Source organism: Equus quagga, chromosome 4, assembly GCF_021613505.1.
Source record: "Equus quagga isolate Etosha38 chromosome 4, UCLA_HA_Equagga_1.0, whole genome shotgun sequence".
NCBI lineage: Eukaryota > Metazoa > Chordata > Mammalia > Perissodactyla > Equidae > Equus > Equus quagga.
In genome coordinates, this window is record NC_060270.1 from 62,222,546 (window position 1) to 62,244,040 (window position 21,495).

Below are 21,495 nucleotides of genomic sequence, written 5' to 3' on the forward strand. Positions count from 1 at the left end.
CGTCAGGCCGGGGACCTGGGTTTGGTGTCCTGGGTGTGGATGTATCCACTGTCTGAGCCTGCCTCTGTGTCTGCCTCAGGCAGGCAGGCCCTCCTAGGTGTGGGCTTTAAGGGAAGAACAAATGTTAGAGAAGAGTATCCGTGAAAGCTCTTCAAGGAAAAGAGAAAAACATATTTTTCCAAAAGAAGGTGTTATTATTATTTGTATATGGAGACTTTAACATTTTCTGATGAATCCAGCAAAGTTAGATACTACTGGGAAAATTTAGAGAGACTGCATGGAGAATTAAATGTTAGACATCTTTCATTAGCTCAAAATCAAGGTTTTATTGAATTTTTTCTTTTAAATTTTGGGAGTTTTAAGTTGTCAGTCTTCTCAGTATCTCTACTGTGTGCCTCAGGCAGCCCTGGTACAGCGTGGGTGTTCATGCCCTTGGGGTCTGCTTTCACTTCCATTTGGATGGACTGCTCCGGACAGTTATGTGCAGGAGTACTTATAGGGCCAGAGGAAAGTTTTCTTTGCTTCTGTTCCCTGTGAATTAGAGGACAAAGTTTCAGCTCAAAGCCAACTTTTCTTTGTTTTCAGGTACTATTTTGAAGCGCTGGAAGAAGAATTGGTTTGACCTGTGGTCGGATGGTCACTTGATCTATTATGATGACCAAACTCGGCAGAGTGTCGAGGATAAGGTCCACATGCCAGTGGACTGCATCAATATCCGCATGGGACATGAATGTCGGGGTAAGTGGGTCTGTCTTGGCCAGCTTCTGTCATCTACCCCTCCCCGTTCTTGATGAGAGTTGAATCCTCTTCCTTACCCACTTTGCTTTCATAAATAGACCAAAGAAGTGTTTCATCTGGGAAGAGGTAACCACAGTGGGGACCCAGACACTTAGATCATGAACCATATGGTTCGGATAAATTAACTTTTTCATCTGAATTAGACCACATTCCTTCCTCTCTCATGGAGAAGGTGGTGGAGAGCTAAGGTGTGCTGGGAACCCCAAGAAGGATGGAGCCACCCTAGGCAGTATAGATTTTGTGACTCAGAAACTGGCATCTTATTGGTGACAATTACAGTCAGTTTCTTGAAATCCATGATGACTTGGTTTTCTGGAGTTATTCCTTATATTCATTTTAAAGGAATAGATTTTTAACAATCTTAGACTTTTCTATTTCTAATTGATGGCATAGGTTAGACTTCCCTGTTTGTTTTAGTAACTCTCTTGCTATTTGGAGTAAACAGTCTGCTGTAATAAACATTGATGCTTATACCATCCTGCCCCTACATATTAGTTCATGAATTAAAAAGTCACAAATGAGATATTTGCTTGTGGTAACCATTGGCATTGTAGTATCTTGCCCCTATATATTAGTTCTTGAAACACAAGTCTCCATGGACCGTCTGTTGAAATCCCTACCTAAATCAGGCTCACATATCATAGATCTTATTTTTTGGTACACTGAGATACTTCAAAAGTCAGATTTTCACTTTTAAAGCAGTGATCTGTTTTGATGCTTCCTGTGAACAAAAGCAGTAAGTATTCTCCTGTCTGATGCTTTGTAACATTTTCACTGTGTGGGGCGTATTCTTCTACGGCCTGGGCTGTTCTGTCCATCTTCGTCTGTGGAATGCCCTCTGGAAGAGGCTCGCTTGTTCTTCCTGCAGGAAGTGTGATTAGGATGGAGTTGTGATGCGTGTTTGTTCTGTAGAGCAGAACAAAGATGTTTTGTAATGGGAATGTTCTGAATACTGCTCCTTTGCTTATCTGAGCTGGTAGATAAGAAGAAGTCCTTTTAAAAAAACTATATAAATATTCCTTTATTCTACTTCTTTGTCATAGATGTGCAGCCTCCAGATGGGAAGCCGAAAGACTGTATGCTGCAGATTGTTTGCCGAGATGGGAAAACGATCAGTCTTTGTGCAGAAAGTACAGATGATTGTTTGTAAGTTTAATTTTCTTAGGTGTTTAATTTAAAAAGTATTTTCTGTTTTAATTTCCACTTATCAGAAAGGGAAAATAATGTGAGTGGAGTTTTCCTTTAGGCAGCAGAATAAGTGACTCAGAGGATGAGTGAAAGAAATATAGCAGGATCTTATTCCACCTCTGATAACGCTGATCCCAGTTCCTGCCTGTTTAGAGCTGCCCTGGCAGAACCCCTTACAGAGAGAATGACAGGAAGTATTCACCTACAGTCACTTTGCGCTCTCTTTTTTCATTACTAGATGCACATCGGGAATGGGCTTAGTTGAATGAATTCTTAAATCTTGTTCTTTTTATGTAAAAGTCTTTTTAAAAAGCCCTGATGTCTGCAGTATGCAGCCTTTTCCTTCCTTGATGGTTCTTACTCCCATCTGCCATCTCTGAAGAAGGGATGTGGAACTGCAAGGAGGAAAACCCAGCTTTATTAATTCTCAGCTTGTCAACATTGGCATTGATGTTGGATCAGAATCTTGAAAATACTGATTAAATGAAATTTGGAGGGAAGAATTTTTTTTTCCTGTCTGCTCTGTACTCCCACCCTGAGTTAACTCTGGACATTGTGAGAATTCACTAACAGAGATTATTGTAGTATTCATATATATATGACATGTTCATAAAATCAATCCAGCAGACTAGTTTGTCAGAGTGCCTGCCTCCCCATTTCACATATATGTTCATCCTCAATTTAAACATTTATTCCATGCTAAACTATAAGGTTTATTTTAAATCCTGGGTGTAGTGTCTTTTTTATACTGTTTTGATTTATATCAGTGAATCTTAAATGATACTTTCTGGAAGAGATGTGGCTTGCCTAAAGACTGATGGAGAAATGGCCACATGTCAAGCTAGTTCACTACTTTTTTATAAACTGGAGCTATATTATTACTATTTAATAATTTAAGCTTATATATATTGGACACTTACGTTGCACTAGGCACTGTGCTAACTGCTTTGCATATGTTATTTAATCCTCACCATACCATGTAAGGTGGGTTACTTTTCCTAGTATCAGAAATTGAGGTGTCCTGAGGTTAAGTAACTTAACCTCGTTAACTGTATCAGTTTTTTAATGTTCCTGTAATAAATTACCACAGTGGCTTCAAATAATACAAATTTCTGGTTATATTTCTGGAGGTCAGAAGTTCATCAGGAGTTTCACTGGGTCTCAGAGAGGGTGTTCCTTCTGGAGGCTCTGGGAGAGAATCTGTGTCCTTTCCTTTTCCACCTTCTAGAGGCCTCCTGTGTTCCTTGGCTTCTGGGCCGAGCCCTTATGCTGTCATCTCTCTGGTTCTCTGCAGCCAGGGAAGGTTATCTGCTTTTAAGGACTTGTGACTAGTTTGGGCTAACCTGGATAATCCAGGATAATCTCCCTATCTCAAGCTCCTTTATCTTAATTATGGCTCTGGAGCCCCTTTGCCCTCTGAGGTGTCACCTTCACAGATTCTGGGGATTAGGACGTGGACATCTTTGTGGGGAAGGGACTTCATCCTGCCCGCCACACTTCCCGAGGTTTAGAGCCGGTCTGCTAGACTTGGGATCTGAACCTTTGTCTCCAGAGCCCTTTGTCCTCAACTGATCTGCTCTGCCGTATGCTGAGATGTCACATGTATGAACTATTCCTTTAGGTAATAGTGGAAAAAATATCAGGAACTAAAATTTTATCTTAGCAGAACACGGGAGGTTTTGCTATGTAGGAGGGAGAACAGGTAAAAGTATGAGGGAGCACTTGCTTTGTTTGGCCTGGAAGAATGTGTGGGTCAGAGGAGGCTGAGATATTCTCCACCTATGTGGGGAAATAGAAGTTTATATATACGTCTAATTTTAAGGATATACGTTAGGGAAGATAGCAATGGAGGATAATACTTTTTTAAACCAGAAGAATAAAAAGGAACAGAAGACATTCCTCAGGGGGAAAAAAAAAGAAACAGTAGATAAAATTAATAAAGCATGACAGAAAATGAACTAGCAGTAATTAGACCAGCAATATCTATATCTCAATAAATGGGAGCTGGTTACATTCCCCTTAAAAAGAATAAGATCTGAGATTGGGCAAAAAAATACAAAGTCTAGCTATATATTCTGTTCACAAGAAACCCACTTGGCGTAAAATGTCACAGATAAAAAAGTAAGGGATAAAAGACTATTAGTTACCTATGGCTGCTGTAACAGAGTGCTGCAAACTGGGTGACTTAAAACAACGGACATTTATTCGCTCATGTTCTGGAAGCTGGAGGTCTGACATGGGTGTGTCGGCAGAGGCAAGCTTCCTCCAGACTCTGGGCAGACTCCTCCCTTGCCGCCTCCTGGTTTGGTTGTGGCGGTGAGCCTTGGCGTTCTTGGCTTGCCCCTGCATCCCTCCATCTCTGCCCTTGTTGTACCACAGCATTCTCCCTGTGTATCTGGGTCCAAATTTCTCTTCTTATAAGGACACCAATTAGATTAAGGACCCGCTTAATTCAGTATGACCTTATCTTGATTCCATCTGCAATGACCCTATTTATGAATAATTCACAGGGACTAGGGATGGGAACTTCACCTTATCTTTTGTTAGGGGACACAGTTCAACCCATAACAGAGACCTCTGAGTAAAAGTGTGAAGTAAATCTGGATCATCTTCCCCAACTACCTAGTGAAATGAAGGGGAAAACATTTCAGCAGCAACAGCCAAATAAAGAAGTTCACCTGCAAGCACAGACTACAGAGAGTGACAGCCAAAGAAAGAGATAGAAGGTTCTGTTGAGGTGTATCACCGTTTTTAACCCCACCCGAACTCCCAGAAGCAGTAACAAGATGAGTTAATTAAGTCTTGCAAATTTTTAGTAATCATCTGTGGTCTGGAGGGATGCTGATTAAAGGAGTAAGATCGTTTTTGGGAAAGCTAAGGAAAAACCCTTGAGAATATGATGTCCTTGGGACCTCAGCAGAGACTAGAAGATTCCCCCAGGGCTTGTCATTTCAGAGCACTGGAAGGCATTGAAGCTCACAGGAGTAGGAACACTCTCTGGCTGATGAAGTGAGTCCTAGCATGAGAGATTCAATGAAATATGTTCAGAAGAGTATAGAACCTAAATTAAAAAAGATAGGAGAAGGATGGAGAGTCAGAAAGGTGAGGGGGATGAGGGAGGGAGAGCAGAAAAGTTGTGATAGTTAGGATTTAGGTATCTAATTTTTATGATCACATAGGCAAAAGTTGGTGATAGAATTTGTTACAGTCTTTTTCCAGGGCCATTTGGCAGTACCCACTGAAGTAGATTTTGTCTTTTGGCCCAGTAGTTTCACTCTTTGGAATTGTCCTATAGAAATATTTACATAAGGGTAGAGAGGTAGTGAGGATTTTAATAGCAGCGTTATTTTAATGTATGACAAACCCATAGCTAATACATTCAACAGTGAAGGGTTGAAGGCTTTCCCACTACGATCAGGAGCAAGGCAAGGGTGCCCACTCTTACTTCTGTTCAACATAGCACTGGAGGTCTTAGTCAAAGCAGTTAAGCAAGAAAAAGAAATAAAAAGCACCCAAATAGGAAGAATAAAATTTTCTCTGTTTACAAACTTACGTACAGACAGCCCTAAAGATTCCAGCAAAAAACTGTTAGGCCTAATAAACGAGTTCAGTAAAATTGCGGGATACAAAATCAACATACAAAAATCAGTTGTGTTTCTTTACAGTAATGATGACCTATCTGAAAAAGAAAACAATTCCATTCACAACAGCATCAAAAATAATAAAATACTTAGGAATAAATTTATCCAAGGAGGTGAAAGATCTGTACACTGAAAATTATAAGACGTTGATGAAAGAAATTGAAGACACAAATAAAATGGAAAGATATTCCATGCTCATGGATTGGAAGATTTAATATCGTTAGTGTCCATACCACCCAAATCCATGTATAGATGCAATACAGTTCTTATCAAAATTTCAATGGCATTTTTTACAAAAATAACAAAAAGTCCTAAAATTTATGTGGAACTGCAAAAGGACCCTGGATAGCCAAAGCAATCCCAAGAGAGAACAACAAATTTGGAGGCATCACAATTCCTGATTTCAAACTTTAGTACAAATCTGTAGTAATCAAAACAGAATGGTATTGGCATAAAAATAGACATGTAGACCAATGGGACAGAATCTAGATCTCAGAAGTAAATACACGCATATATGATCAACTAACACTTGACAAGGAAACCAAGAATACTGTCAGGAAAAGATAGTCTCTTCAATAAGTGGTGTTGGGAAAAATGGATAATCACATGCAGAAGGATAAAATTGGACCCCTGTCTTACGCCACTCACAGAATTTAAGTTGAGTGGATAAGGACTTAAATGTAAGACCCTAGACTGTAAAACTGCCAGAAGACAACATAGGGAAGATGATCTTTGGCATTGGTCTTGGCAACAGTTTTTTGGATATGACACCAAAATGCAAGCGTCAGAAGCAAACAAGTTAACAAATGGGACTACATGGAACTAAAAAGCTTCTGCACAGCCAAAGGAACATTCCAAAAAATTAAAAGGCATCCTACAGAATAGGAGAAAATATTTGCAAACTATCTATGTGATAAGACATTAGTATCTGGAATATATAAGGAAGTTGTACAACTCCATAGCAGAACAGCAATCTGATTAAAAAATGCACAGTGGACTTGAACAGACACTTTTCTAAAGAAGACATACCGATGGCCAACAGGTACATGAAAAGATGGTCAGCATCACCAGTCATCTGGGAAATGCAAATCAAAACCACAGTGAAATCACTTCACATCTTAGGATGGCTGTTGTCAAAAAGATGAAAGAGAAGTGTTGGCAAGGACGTGGAGAAAAGGGAACCCTCTACATTGTTGGTGGAAATATAAATAGGTACAACCACTGTGGATATGTTATGGAGGTTCCTCGGAAAACTAAGAGGAGAACTACCCTATGACCCAACAATCCCACTTCTGGGTATACGTCCGAAGGAAATCATCTCGAAGAGATATCTGCACCCCCGTGTTCATTGCAGCATTAGATAGTAGCCAAGACATGGAAACAGCCTAAGTGTCTGTCAATGGATGAATGAATGAAGAACATGTGATATATATGTACATGTGTGTACACACGCAATGGAATATTATTCAACCTTAAAAAAAAAAAGAAGAAATCCTGTGTTTTGCAACAGCATGGATGGACCTTGAGGCTGTTATGCTAAATGAAATAAGTCAGACAGAGAAAGACACCGTGTGTTCTAATTTATGTGTAGAATCTAAAAAAGTCAAACTCAGGGGGGCTGGCCCCGTGGCCGAGTGGTTAGGTTCGCGCGCTCCGCTGCAGGCAGCCCAGTGTTTCGTTGGTTTGGGTCCTGGGCGCGGACGTGGCACTACTCATCGGGCCATGCTGGGGCGGTGTCCCACGTGCCACGACTAGAAGGACCCACAATGAAGAATATACAACTATGTACTGGGGGGCTTTGGGGAGAAAAAGGAAGAAAAAAAAAAAAAAAGTCAAACTCAGAAATAGAGAGTAGAATGGTGGTTGCCAGGGGCTGGAGGTTGGGGGAAATGGGGGGGATGTTGGTTATAGGGTACAAACTTCCAGCTATAAGATGAATAAATTCTGCACATCTAATGTACAGTATGGTGACTGTGTGAATAATACTGTATTATATACTTAAAAATTAAGAGAATAGATCTTAAATGTTATCACCAGAAAAAATGTAATTATGGGAAGTGATGGAGGTGTTAAACATATTGTGCTCATCATTTTGCAATATATGTGTATCAGCTCATCACTACACCTTAAACCTAGGTATGTTATATGTCAATTTCTCAAGCTGGCAAAATTACCAGCGTTATTTTTAATCACAAAAAATTGCTGATAATCTAAATCTCATATCATGGAACATTATGTAGCCTTTACAAAATCAAGTAGATCTGTGTGTATGACATGAAGTGATGAAGTTGTGGTATAGTTAAGCACGGTACATTTTACATTCATGAAAAGTAAAGCAAAACCCTGTGTTTTAAATGTTATATGTTGTAGGTACAATAGATACAGTTTTTTATGTCTCAAATTAGTTGACCCAGTGGGTGTTGGGGCAAGGGCTGAAGACCTGTTAAAACAAGCTTTTTCAGAAACTGTGCTGCCAATGCAGGTTTGCGAATCAGAGAGAGAGATGTTGGATTGCCTCAGATGAAGTACCCCTTTCTTTTTCTATTCCCCAGGGCCTGGAAATTTACACTTCAGGATTCCAGGACAAATACAGTAAGTTGCTAATGGACACCAGTAATGTTTTCACATCGTCTTACTGTAAGAAACAGGAGAACAGGAGATGAAGAAAGGGAGATGGGGAAGATGGGTTTCTGGGCCATCCAGCCATGGATGAGCAAGCAGAGCTGGGCAGGGCGGCTTTTGCTGACTGAGCAAGTTGGAGTTTGCCCAGCTTTTTGGCAGGAGGAGCCCTCCTCACACAGCCATACTGGTTCCAGTGTTGTCTTCTAGAAATGTTTGTGTCTCGCAAAGATTGGTAGCACTGTGAACCCCACTGTGGTTTACAGTTCCGAAGGCTCAGAAAGGACCACAGGTTGCTTTTTATGCACAGCATCTCAGCCTCATGGAACAGACACTTCTGGGGCTTGTACTTGGCTCTAGTTCTGACTGTAACAATATGAGGTCATTGAGACAGCCAACCCCATTTGCAGAGGCTCGTGATGCCATCTTTGTGTCTGTCAGGGAGTCAGAGTGACTTCCTCTGTGGTTAGCATTTTCATTCTTCAGGTAGGATTTTATTTTTTCCTTTCTCTCTCCAGGAAGAAAAGAAAAAGGTAGATGGCGCTTATAAAAGCATTTGTACGGGTGGGAAAAGAACGAAAAAAGACTTACTATCCAAAGGTCATTGTTTCCTACTCTTGTTAGCCCAAGACACTTCTTCCCCCAGAGCTTACTGTAGAGCTCCAGTTACCCTTTCTCTCATGAAAATTCTCTTCTTGGGTGAAATTAGTATTAATGATCCGTATAGTTAGGAGCAAGATGTCAAGATGATTCTTTATATGGATATTTTTTTAGAGAGTGCATGTATTTTTCTTTTCCGCTGGAAAGTAATTCAATGAAGGATTTTTTTAAATGCAAAAAACAGACTCTGTGCGTAGAACATATCTCTGGCTGCTACACTTCAGATTGTAGGATTTTTATTTGTGAACAGAAGAGTTGTTGAGAGTGGTGTAACATCTTTCAAAGGCCTCAGGAGCAGTGGAGGCGCTGTGGCCCTCTTGGGCAGTGAGAGCTCTCCTCCGCCTCCTGAATTCAGAGGACCCCAGAGTGTGGAGCTGAGGGGAGGTGTGGGAGATAGTCTTCCTGCGGTTTACTGCTTCTCCGAAAGCATTTGCTGGTCAAAGATTAACATTTTGGCTTTTAATTTTTTTTTATCTGCTAAATAAAGTGGATATATGTATAGGAAGAACCTGCAGGTGCTTTGTGGCAACTCACTGTCTTTCATATTTTCTCTCCTCTTTTAGGCTTATGTGGGCTCAGAAGTCATGTATGATGAGACTGCTGTGGCTGCTTCTCCACCTCCCTACACAGCCTATGCCGCACCAACCCCTGAGGTAGGGAGCAAATCTTTGCCTTATACGATCCAAGGGAGGGACGTTGGGGTCTCTGTGCCACTGTCCTTTTCTTTTAAATTTAATTTTATTTTATTGAGGTCATAATAGTTTATAGCATTGTGAAATTTGTCACTCACCATATAAGTATGCCCCTTCACCCGTTATGCCGAACCCTGAACCCCCTGCCCTCTGGTAACCCGTAAACTTTTCTCTGTGTGTTGGTTTATTTTCCACATAGGAGTGAAATCATATGGTGTTTGTCTTTCTCTGTCTGGCTTATTTTGCTTAACATGATGCCCTCAAGGTCCATCCATGTTGTAAATGGGACGATTTTGTCTTTTTTGTGCCTGAGTAATATTCCATTGTATATCTATATACCACATCTTCTACATCCAGTCATTGGTCGATGGGCACTTGTGTTGCTTCTACTTCTTGGCTGTTGTGAGTAGTGCTGCAGTGAACATAGGGGTGCAAAGTCTCTTTGAATTGCTGATTTCAAGTTCTTTGGATAAATACCTAGTGTTGAGATAGCTGGGTCATATGGTATTTCCATTTTTAACTATTTGAGAAATCTCCATACTGTTTTCCATAGTGGCTGCACCCATTTGCATTCCCATCAGCAGTGGATGAGGATTCCCTTCTCTCCCCACCCTCTCCACCATTCATTATTTTTAGTCTTGGTGATCATAGCCATTTTAACGGTTGTAAGATGATATCTTCGTGCAGTTTTGATTTCCGTTTCCCTGGTGATTAGTGATGTTGAGCATCTTTTCATGTGCCTATTGGTCATCTGTGTATCTTCTTCGGAAAAATGTCTTTCATATCCTCTGCCCATTTTTTGACTGGATTGTTTCTTTTTTTTGTTGTTGAGTTGTGCGAGTTCTTTATATATTTTGTAGAGTAACCCCTTGTCAGATACATGATGTGCAAATGTTTTCTCCCATTTGGTGGGTTTTCTTTTCCTTTTGTTCCTAGTTTCCTTTGCCTTGCAGAAGCTGTTTAGTGTGACGAAGTCCCACTTGTTAATTCTTTCTTTTGTTTCCCTTACCCGAGTAGACATGTTATTTGAAAAGATGCCGCTAAGACCATTGTCAAAGAGTGTAGTGCCTATATTTTCTCCTAGGAGTTCTATGGTTTCAGGTTACCTTCAAGTCTTTGATCCATTGTGAGTTAATTTTTCTGTATGGCGACAAATAATGGTCTACTTTCATTCTTTTGCATGTGGCTGTCCAGTTTTCCCAATACCATTTATTGAAGAGACTTTCCTTTCTCCATTGTATGTTCTTAGCTCCTTTGTCGAAGATTACCTGTCCATAGATGTGTGGTTTTATTTCTGGGCTTTCAATTCTGTCCCATTGATCTGTGTGTCTGTTCTTGTACCAGTCCCATCCTGTTTTGATTACTGTAGCTTTGTAGTATATTTTGAAGTCAAGGATTGTGATGCCTCCAGCTTTGTTCTTTTTTCTCAGGATTGATTTAGCTATTTGGGGTCTCTTGGGGCACCTATGAAGTTTAGAATTCTCTGTTCTATTTCTGTGAAGAATGTCTTTGGGAGTCCGTTGAATCTGTGGGTTGCTTTGGGTAATGGGGACATTTTGACAGTGTTAATTCTTCAAATCCATGAGCATAGAATATCTTTCCATTTATTTGTGTCTTCTTCAGTGTCATAGTTTTCAGTGTACAGGTCTTTCACCTCTTTGGTTAAATTTCTTTATAGGTATTTTATTCTTTTTGATGCAGTTATAAATGGGATTGCTTTCTTTATCTTTTTGTTTTTTTAAAGATTGACATCTGAGCTAACATCTGTTGCCGGTCTTCTTTTTTTTTTTTCCCCTTCTTCTTCTTCTCCTCCCCAAAGTGCCCCTCAGTACATAGTTGTATATTCTAGTTGTACATCCTTCTGGCTCTGCTATGTGGGATGCCACTTTAGCATGGCCTGATGAGTGGTGCCATGTCCGTGCCCAGGATCAGAACTGGTGAAACCCTGGGCCGCGAAGCAGAACGCATGAACTTAACCACTCAGCCACAGGACCGGCCCCTGGGATTGCTTTCTTAATTTTTTGTTCTAATAATTTGGTTTTAGTGTATAGAAACACAACGGATTTCTGTATGTTGATTTTGTATCCTGCAGCTTTACTGAATCCATTTATTCTCATAGTTTTTTGGTGGAGTTTTTAGGGTTTTCCATAAATAATATCATGGCGTCTGCAAATACTGACAGTTTTACTTCTGTCTTTCCAGTTTGGTTGCCTTTTATTTCTTTTTCTTGCCTGATTCCTCTGGCTAGGACTTAATACTGTGTTGAGTGAAAGTGGCTAGAGTGGCATCCTTGTCTTTTTCCTGTTCTTAGAGGCATGGCCTTTTCCCATTGAGTATGATCTTAGCTGTGGGTTTGTCATATATGGCCTTTATTATGTTGAGGTACATTCCCTCTATGCCCCCTTTGTTGAGAGTTGTTGTTGTAAACAGACGTTGAATTTCAAAAGTATATCTCTAATGGGCCTGTTTCTTTTCAGCAGGCATATGGCTATGGTCCATACAGCGGTGCGTACCCACCAGGAACTCAGGTGGTCTATACTGCGAATGGGCAGGCTTATGCTGTACCCTACCAGTACCCATGTGCAGGTAACTCATGCCAGGCTTCCATTCCTTGTTTCTCTTCATTTAGTGGGTAGATCAGTGAAGAGTTTTTATTTCTGAGTTTAAGGATAAGAGAGCTATGTTTTTGGTTATAGACCACACATCTCTCTGCTACTGTGCTTTTTAAAAAAAATATGCGGTATGTATTTTCACTGTTTTACAAAGCTAGAGTAGGCTTGATTTTTAAAACTTTACCGTTGTATCCACATTTGTTTCCAAGAAGAGAATTAGTATACTTAAACATGTTTCACATATATTGAGAAGCAGCCAAAGTAAGAGGCTCATTTTAAGGGGTAAGAGGTAATCTTTCTCCTGTTTTTTCCTTCTGGTAACATCCTTCAACAATTATCACTACCGAGGTGATGTTTCATTTTGCAAGTGCAGTAGAGTCCTGGAAGGGCTTATCTTTGTTCTGGGCTTTTGATGTGTTTCTGCCCATTTTTCACCTCACCTGAAACAAATTATAAGTGTGAGTGACTGGCCTTTGTATCTGAAGCGAGAGTCGTCAGGAGCACACACTGTAGCCCCAGTGCCTGGCCTTGTAAGCCCTTACTGCTCTTAATCCCTTTGTGCCTCACTTTTTGCCTGTCTGTAAAATGGGGATAATAGTAGACCCTCCTAGGGTTGTTGTGAGGATTCACTCCATGTAAGCACTTGTAACAGTGTGAGTGCTTAGACTGGGATGGTTTCACTTCCATTCTTCGTCCACAGGGACACACTGCTATTGGATTAGTTTCTGGCTCTCCTGGGGTTGAGCTGTTGAAGGAATAGTGGGTCAAGGAGGAAAGTTAACGCTATTTATATGTGAGCAATTTTGAAGCTAATTACCTATTAGACTATATAGCTGTGAAGTATAGAAGAGAACAAATAATGTGTTTCCAGTTGTAAACTTTAATCATCCAAAATTAAATATTAAATTTGTTTAAAGTGTGCTTTTTAGAAATTTTTCTCTAACATAAATATTGTTCCCCATAAGTTCACATGATTAAAAATGAAGAGCAAGTTATATTACCAGATTTAAGGTTTAATTCAAAAGTAGTTTACATGAGGGCCGGCCTGTTGGCATAGTAGTAAAGTTCTTGTGCTCCGCTTCAGCGGCCTGGGTTCGCAGGTTCGGTTCCTGGGCACGGACCTAGTACTGCTCATAAAGCCACACTGTGGTGGCATCCCACGTAAAATAGAGGAAGATTGTCACAGATGCTAGCTCAGCAGCAATCTTCCTCAAGCAAAAAAAAAAAGTTTACATCAATACTTAGAAGCTAATTAGCTTTTCAATGAGTTTTTCATTTTTAGCTTTCAATGGCGATTCTTGACTCTCCCATTGTCTGCAGTCTCTGTGTATCTCCCATGCTCTCCGCCATCTGCCTGTCATCCTAAGTGTGATGTGGAGAGCTGAAGTGGAAATTGGAGGCTGGAGTTTGCAGCTTCATTTGAATTCTGCTCTTTGCAGTATTTGAGACTTTGGACCTTGGAAAGCTGTGCATCTTGATTTTCTCTTAGTGCGATTTTAGAAATGGAGGTGTTCTCACTGAGCCAAGTCTGGTCACGTTAGCCTGAGGTGGAGGAGCACTGGGGAGCACTAGCTGCAGCCACCCTACCACCTCTCTAGAGGCACACTCAGCCATAGCAGGAGGGCCACAAATGCACAGAGAATGACCTCAGCTACTTGCAGAAAGGTTCTCAGTCCAGTGGGCCCTTTTTGAGTGACTGTTGGATTCACAAACTGCTTCTCAGAGGTCTGTTTTTTTCCTTCTTTTATAGGACTTTATGGACAACAGCCTGCCAACCAAGTCATCATTCGTGAGCGGTATCGAGACAATGACACTGATCTGGCGCTGGGCATGCTGGCTGGAGCAGCCACGGGCATGGCCTTAGGGTCTCTGTTCTGGGTCTTCTAGAGTCCTTGAAATCTGGATATGCATAGCTTCTGATACCCTATGTGCAATAATATAATTTGCAGGGCATTTCTGTTTGATAAATGTTTTTAATAATAGTTTTAATAGTTCTTTTCAAAGTAGTGACATTATAGTTATAACTGATCCACCTTAGTACCACAGAGAAGGCACTGGACTGCTCTTTAGCTAAAACATGGACTCTTGGGGACACTGGCTCGTTTCAAGTTTCCTTATGGAACCCTTGGAATCCCTTTTTGAACATACCTGTTAGGAAATACATTTTCTTTTTAGGGATGGGCATAGTGCTTAAGGGATAATTTATTTTAGTGTTACGCTAGTTGGTAATACGGTGATCTGTGAGTGAGTGAGTTAGTGTGGCAAGAGAAACTGCAGCTTCTTTCGGTTTAACATCAGACGCGGAAACCTCAGACAGCACTGGCTGTCTGTTACTTCAGGAGTTTGGGCTGGTGAGCTGCCTGGGAGCTTCCCTGAGGCAGTGGTGTGATGTCCCCGCGGCCTGTGGGGCTCTGCAGGCCTCCAGCCAGGCTGGCTGCTCGGGGTGAGGGGGCAGTTCTGTGTTTAACAGTGATGCTGGTTTGTTTTTGGTAGTGGTCTTTGGAAAACGCTCCAAATTAGGAATTGACTTGAGCCTCAAAGGGCTTTATCCCTTAAAACTTGAAGAAGACAAAACAATGACAAGTATGTAGAGTGGATTTGCTTTATTCAGAGGCATTGTTTTTAGTGTCTGCCTTGAGTATTTTTATTGCCACTCCAGCCCACTTAGAGCCTATTTTTCTACTTGTTCAGAAGGTAATATTAAAAGAATGGTGGGGAAAATGGAGTGAGAGCCATGGTTACAGTGCTACTGGTTCAGGCCTGCCAGGGAGTGCGCTGCAGAGAGAATGCTCTTTTCCATCCTTCTGAAGGCTGTTGAAGGGCAGCTTTCCTGTCCTGTGTGGGAGTGGGGCACTGTGGGTGTCCCCAAGCACTTGGGTGTGTGTGGAGCCCTGCTGGTGGCACAGTGCCGGGCTGTAGGGGAGACTCAGGTTAGAGATGGGAAATAAGGCCTAAGGACATGGATGACCTCGAGATATCACTCACCAGACCAAGGCACCAGCCTTGTTTTTATTTCTGACTCAAATATCATAGAGAAGCTTAAACCTTGCAATTTTCAGCCCCAACTATGTGTGAAGCTTGGGAAAACCCACAGTCCTGCATTTCTATTATTCTTTATCTCTGTGAATTTTTAAAGCTCCTAATTATTCCAGTTTTCTGTCCTCCATGCTTTAAAAAATGTACTTTTATGAAGGCAGATTCGCACAGTGAAAGTCCCTGCCCCTACACTCCATGTGGCCCTATTTTCCATAAAGTACACTCCTAGTAGCACAAATTCTATTTTTTATGCTGTTTGGCCAGATACATACATACATACTCTTTTGTTTTACTGGTCAACTGACTCCATCTCTGAGGCTTAAATAGATCTCCCTGTGAAGCCAGATGCCAAATGAACTTTGTGGTGACTGCAGGTCTGTTTTCCTAGTCAATTCTAATGGACTTGTTGACACTGGAGAGTCTGTTTCCAGCAAAAAGGAAGTGTAATTGTCATCTCTTTGGATGTTTGACCTGGTGGAAAATTACCAGATGTGATGTATGATAACACTGTCGTTTGGATTGGTAAAAATGTTACTTTTATGATTTTACATCCTATGTAGTAAGAATGGCTTTGTTCAAATGGTAATCATTATTAAGACTGTATGCTTTACTTACAGAATATTAAACTCAGTTGTTAATGTTGTATTTTGGGGTATTAATTTTGAGCTTGAGGTTACTGGAACCACAGAGTATTGAGTCACATCACTGAAATGCCCTTGAAGCAAACATTCTTCTGGTTTTCCCCCAGCTGCCCTCAGACTGAAGGGGGAGAGCTGTGGACTGAAGTTTGGCATACATGTGTGCCCCATCCTCAGTCCCTGTCCCCACTAGGGCCAGCCCCGTTGAGCAGCTGTAGTTGAGACTGGAAGTTCCCTGTTGCTAGTGACTAGATGCTGATGTGAAATGCATACCAGTTGTAAAGATGGGCTGAGATTTCATTTCCCTGGCCCACCTCCCATGGGTGCCAACCATTTGATTTGCCTCACTTAGGTAGTTCTACATCAAGAAGTCCAGTGAGCTGGAAGGAGCTCGTTCAGATTTGAGTAAGCATTTTACTTCCATGTGCACTTTTAAGTAATGTACCTGGAAGAAGTTGGCCGTTGACATTGTATACCTGCTGACCGGGTTGTTTTTTAGCTCTCTTCTTGTAATTCCTGCAGTTAACTTTAGGGTCTTAGCTAGTAAACAGAAGGGAGAGACCAGAGGCTGATTTCAGATCACCATCCATGAAACAGGCCAGACCAGGACCCAAGATCTGATCATAAGGGCAAGTTCCTGCAGTTGAGACAGAATGACCCAAGTTTATTTTCTACTTCAGTTGTGATCCTGTGTAATCTTTCTTTCTCCTTCTCAAGTTTGTGTAGACAGAGGCATGGAATGCACTTCCATTTTTTTCCCACTAGAGTTGATCTTTCTTCTGATTGCTTCCCTGTCTCTTGTATTCCGTGTGTCCACAGAACCTATTTTTCCCTGTATATGCAAATTGTATGTTTATAAGTGGAAATGTTAATTCAGTAAATGATTGTTAACCTTAAAGCGTGTTTCATTGTGATGTCTGCTTTTTAAAAAACTCTGTTTCTTTAGGGGGCCAGCCCTGTGACTGAGTGGTTAAGTTTGCGTGCTCTGCTTCAGCAGCCCAGGGTTTCGCTAGTTCATATCCTGGATGTGAACATGGCACCGCTCGTCAAGCCATGCTGAGGTAGCATCCCACATGCCACAACTAGAAGGACCCACAACTAAAAATACACAACTGTGTACTGGGGGGCTTTGGGAGAAAAAGGAAAAATAAAATCTTTAAAAAAAAAAAAAAGCTCTGTTTATTTAAACTAAAAAAAAACCAGTTCGCCCACAGCCAACATCATACTCAATGGGGAAAAACTGAAAGCCATCCCTCTGAGAACAAGAACAACACACAGGTGTCCACTCTCACCAGTCTTATTCAACATAGTACTACAGGTTTTGGCCAGAACAATTAGGCAAGAAAAAGAAAAGGAATACAAATAGGCACTAAAGAAGTGAAACTCTGACTGTTTGCAGATGACATGATTTTATATATAGAAAACCCTAAAGAATCCGTTGGAAAACTATTAGAAATAATAACTACAGCAAAGTTGCAGGGTAAAAGTCAACTTAGAAAAATCAGTAGCATTTCTATACTCCAGTAACGAAGTAACAGAACAAGAACCCAAGAATCCAAACCCATTTACAATTGAAACAAAGAGAATAAAATATCTGGGAGTAAATTTAACCAGGGAGGTGAAAGACCTATACAAAGAAAACTATAAGACAAGAGTGAAAGAAATTGATGATGACATAAAGAAATGGAAAGATATTCCAAGCACATGGATTGGAAGAATAAATATAGTTAAAATGTCCATACTACCCAAAGCAATCTACAGATTCATCTCAATCCTAATCAGAATCCCAATGGCATTCTTCGAAGAAACAGAACAAAGAATCTTAAAATTCACATGGGGCAACAAAAGACCCTGAATAGCCAAAGCAATCCTCAGAAACAAGAATAAAGCTGGTGGCATCGCAATCCATGACTTCATGTTACAAAGCTATAGTAATCAAAACAGCATGATACTGGTACAAGAACAGGCACACAGATCAATGGAACAGAATTGAAAGCACAGAAATAAAACCACACGTCTATGGACAGCTAATCTTCGACAAAGGAGCCAAGAGCATACAACGGGGAAAGGAAAGTCTCTTCAATAAATGGTGCTGGGAAAACTGGACAGCCACATGTGAAAGAATGAAAGTAGACCATTCTTTCCCCATGCACAAAAATAGACTCCAAAGACTTGAAGGTAAGACCTGAAACCATAAAACTTCTGGAAGAGAATATAGACAGTACCGTCTCTGACATCAGACTTAAAAGGATCTTTTTAAATACATGTCTACTCAGATAAGGGAAACAAAAGAAAATATAAAACGGGACTTAATCAGACTGATGAGCTTCTGGAAGGCAAAGGAAACCAAGATCAAAATTAAAAACAACCCACCAACTGGGAGTAAATATTTGCAAATCACGTATCTGATAAGGGGTTAATCTCTGTAATATATAAAGAACTCACAAACGAACTACAAAAAAGTCCAATCAAAAAGTGGGCAGAGGATATGAACACACATTTTTCCAAAGAAGATAAACAGATGGTCAATAGACGCATGAATTGATGCTCATCATCACTAATCATCAGGGAAAAGCAAATCAAAACCACACTTAGATATCATCTTATTCCTGTTAGAATGGCTGTAATCACCAAGACAAAAAACAACAAATGTTAGAGAGGGTGTGGAGAAAAGGTAACTCTCATCCACTGCTGTTGGGAATGCAAACTAGTGCAGCCACTGTGGAAAACAGTATGAGATTTCTCAAAAAATTAAAAATCGAAATACCATATGACCCAGCTATCTCACTACTGATATTTACCCAAAGAACTTGAAATCAACAATTCAGAGACTTATGCACTCCTATGTTCATTGCAGCATTATTCACAATAGCCAAGATGTGGAAGCAACCTGAGTGCCCATTTACTGATGATTGGATAAAGAAGATGTGGTATATATATACAATGGAATACTGCTCAGCCAGAAAAAAAGACAAGATTGTCCAATTCACAACCACATGGATGGACCTTGAGGGCATCACGTTAAGTGAAATGAGCCAGACAGAGAAACACAAACATGGTTGATTTCACTCATAGAATATAAACAAACTTACAGACAGAACAAATTAGTGGTTACTGGGGAAAGAGGGGTGGAGGGTGAGCACAAGGGGTGAAGGGGCATACTTGTGTGGAGTATGGCAAATAATAATGTACAACTGAAATTTCACTACATTATAAGCTATTATGACCACAATAGAAAAACCCCCCAAAATAGTTCACCCATTTCTCCCACCCTCCACACCCCCACCTCTGGCAACCGTCAGTCTGCTTTTTAAAAATTACTTTGTAGTGACACTTGTCAGCTTTTTCTGCTGCATCATGGGCAGTGAGAATGGCATTTACTGAGCATTCCCTAAGTGCTAGGGCATGGACTCACATCAGGAAGCAAGGACTCATTAAGCGCTGACAGTAACTGTAAAGCAGTTGTTATCCAAGCTGCACTGGATGAAGCAGTCTCACAAGCTCAATACTTTTCTCAGCAGCACACAGGTGTGAGTGAAATGGGTTTATATCTGATATTAAAACATGTTCTTTTTCCTATGCCACGTGCATTCGTAAGAGTATAATTTCCTCGTGAACAGATGGGTGGTGTGTGTAGTATTTTTAAGGTCACTATAACACTAAACTGACACTACCTTCCTCAACCAGATCCACTTGACAGTGTGGGTCCAGTAACTTCTCCACTATCTAAGGGTACATGCTTTGAGTGTTGTTTTGTTTTTAAAACTTATTTTAAATTTCCTTTAGTTCCTAAGTTACCTCGGTTTCCTCTGGGGTAGCTCTTCTGTTTATCTCACCTTTTGCAGACTTTGATTGTGGTGATGTGTGGTTGCCTGTTAGAGATAGGATGAGGAGTCTCATTCCAGAAGCTGTGGGTCTCTTAGTTTCATTTCTCTAGAGGAGAATCCTCTCATGTTTCGCCTGGAGATGGTTATTCTGGATGTGGGGAGGGGAGACACTGCACACAGACGTTGCAGCCCTCCCCTTTCAGCCTGACTTCATTCCCATTTTGTGCCAGGTGGACCCTTGCTGTCTTTGGCTCTTTTTTGGTTTTTAATTTTTTGAATAGGTTATACATATACATAGCTCCAAAATTAAAAAAAAAAAAAAGATTCTGTAAAGGGTCCTCCATCTGCCCATTTTCTACCCTCTCTTTGCTTAACTACTGATACTGGTTTATTGATCCTCCATGAATTTCTTCATGCATAAGTAAACCAGGGCAAAGACATATTCTTATTTTTCTCCCTTTTTTACTCAAAAGGGTAGTATGTACAGCAACATACTCAAACTTTTTGGTCTCAGGATCTTTTTACACTTAAATTTTTGAGGCCTCCAAAGAGCTTTTTAAATGTAAGTTATATCTATCAATATTTGCTATATTGGAAAATAAATTGACAAATTTAAAAACTTAGGAAAAATGGCAGACCCATTGTAGAGTGACATTTTAAAAACAATTTATAAAAAATATTTTCCAAAACAAAATAAGTACGGCAAAGCATTCACATTTGAACAAATTTCTTGAGTGACTTGCTTAACAGAAAACAGCTGGATTCCCCTGTCGGCTTCTGCATTCAGTCTGTTTTCGTTTGTTTTTAAAGATTGGCACCTGAGCTAACAACTGTTGCCAATCATTTTTTTGTTTTTTTTTTTTGCTTTTTCTCCCCCAATTCCCTCAGTACATAGTTGTGTATTTTAGTTGTGGGTCCTTCTAGTTGTGCGTGTGGGACGCCACTTCAACATGACCTAATGAGCCGTGCCATGTCCACACCCAGGATCTGAACTGGTCAAACCCTGGGCTGCCGAAGCAGAGCGCGGGAACTTAACCACTCGGCCATGGGGCCGGCCCTGTTGTTTGTTTTTGATTGAGCTGTAGAAGGATATATGGCCTCACATACATGTGTAGGTGGACAAGGTGGACCCACAGACTCCCTGAAAGGGTCTTGGGCACCCTCAGGTGTCCTTGGATCAGACCTTGTAAACTGCTGATGTATGCTGTCCTATACCTTATTTTTTTTCACTTAATATATCCGAGGTATTTCCCTATCAGCAGATAAAGAACTTCCTCATTGATTTAATTTGTCCAGTACCCTTTTGACTTTTGCTGTTGCTAACAATGCTATAATGAAGGATATTGTATAAAAGTTACTCGTCCTAGTGTGAGGCTCTTGGAGGTGGTGTGTCTCTTTGGCCATGTGAAGTTAGTGGATGACAAAATTCCCTGAAGCATAAGTGTCTAAAGCTCTTAGGTTAGTGTGCGTCCAGGATCACACAAGCCCTGGAGGTGGGAGTCAGGTGTCACTGTGTGCACAGAGCTGACAGCTGTGATGCCACCTCAGATCTCAGGAGCTGAAGGCCTGACGCTTCACTGTTGAAGTCCCAGTCCACTGGTTTGCACGGGAGGGGAGACTGCTCCATGTGGTCGTTCAGAGACTGCATCTTCTTCCGTCTGGTTGCCCCGGGGTGCTCTGTGGCAGCTTCTATGTCCGGCTGGAAGAGGGATGGTGAAGACAACACCTACTCCTAGGCTTGGCTGTGGTGCTCACACTTGTGCTCACATTCCAGTGATGAGAGC

At 40.9% G+C, this 21,495-nt stretch overlaps 1 protein-coding gene across 4 annotated transcripts in view; it reads left to right on the plus strand.

Annotated features, from left to right (window-relative positions):
- The window catches only part of PLEKHB2 (pleckstrin homology domain containing B2), a 35,496-nt gene extending 18,709 nt beyond the window's left edge, over positions 1-16,787 (plus strand). For 3 of the 4 annotated variants that reach the window (XM_046658624.1, XM_046658625.1, XM_046658626.1), the window contains exons 3-8: positions 586-738; positions 1,842-1,944; positions 8,180-8,219; positions 9,470-9,559; positions 12,076-12,184; positions 13,961-16,787. In XM_046658624.1, the coding sequence (XP_046514580.1) occupies positions 586-738; positions 1,842-1,944; positions 8,180-8,219; positions 9,470-9,559; positions 12,076-12,184; positions 13,961-14,097 (632 nt within the window). In that variant the 3' untranslated portion in view covers positions 14,098-16,787. The remainder of the gene's footprint in view (positions 1-585; positions 739-1,841; positions 1,945-8,179; positions 8,220-9,469; positions 9,560-12,075; positions 12,185-13,960) is intronic. The other variant, XM_046658629.1, reaches the window with a different exon arrangement.
- Positions 16,788-21,495: the final 4,708 nt, after the last annotated feature.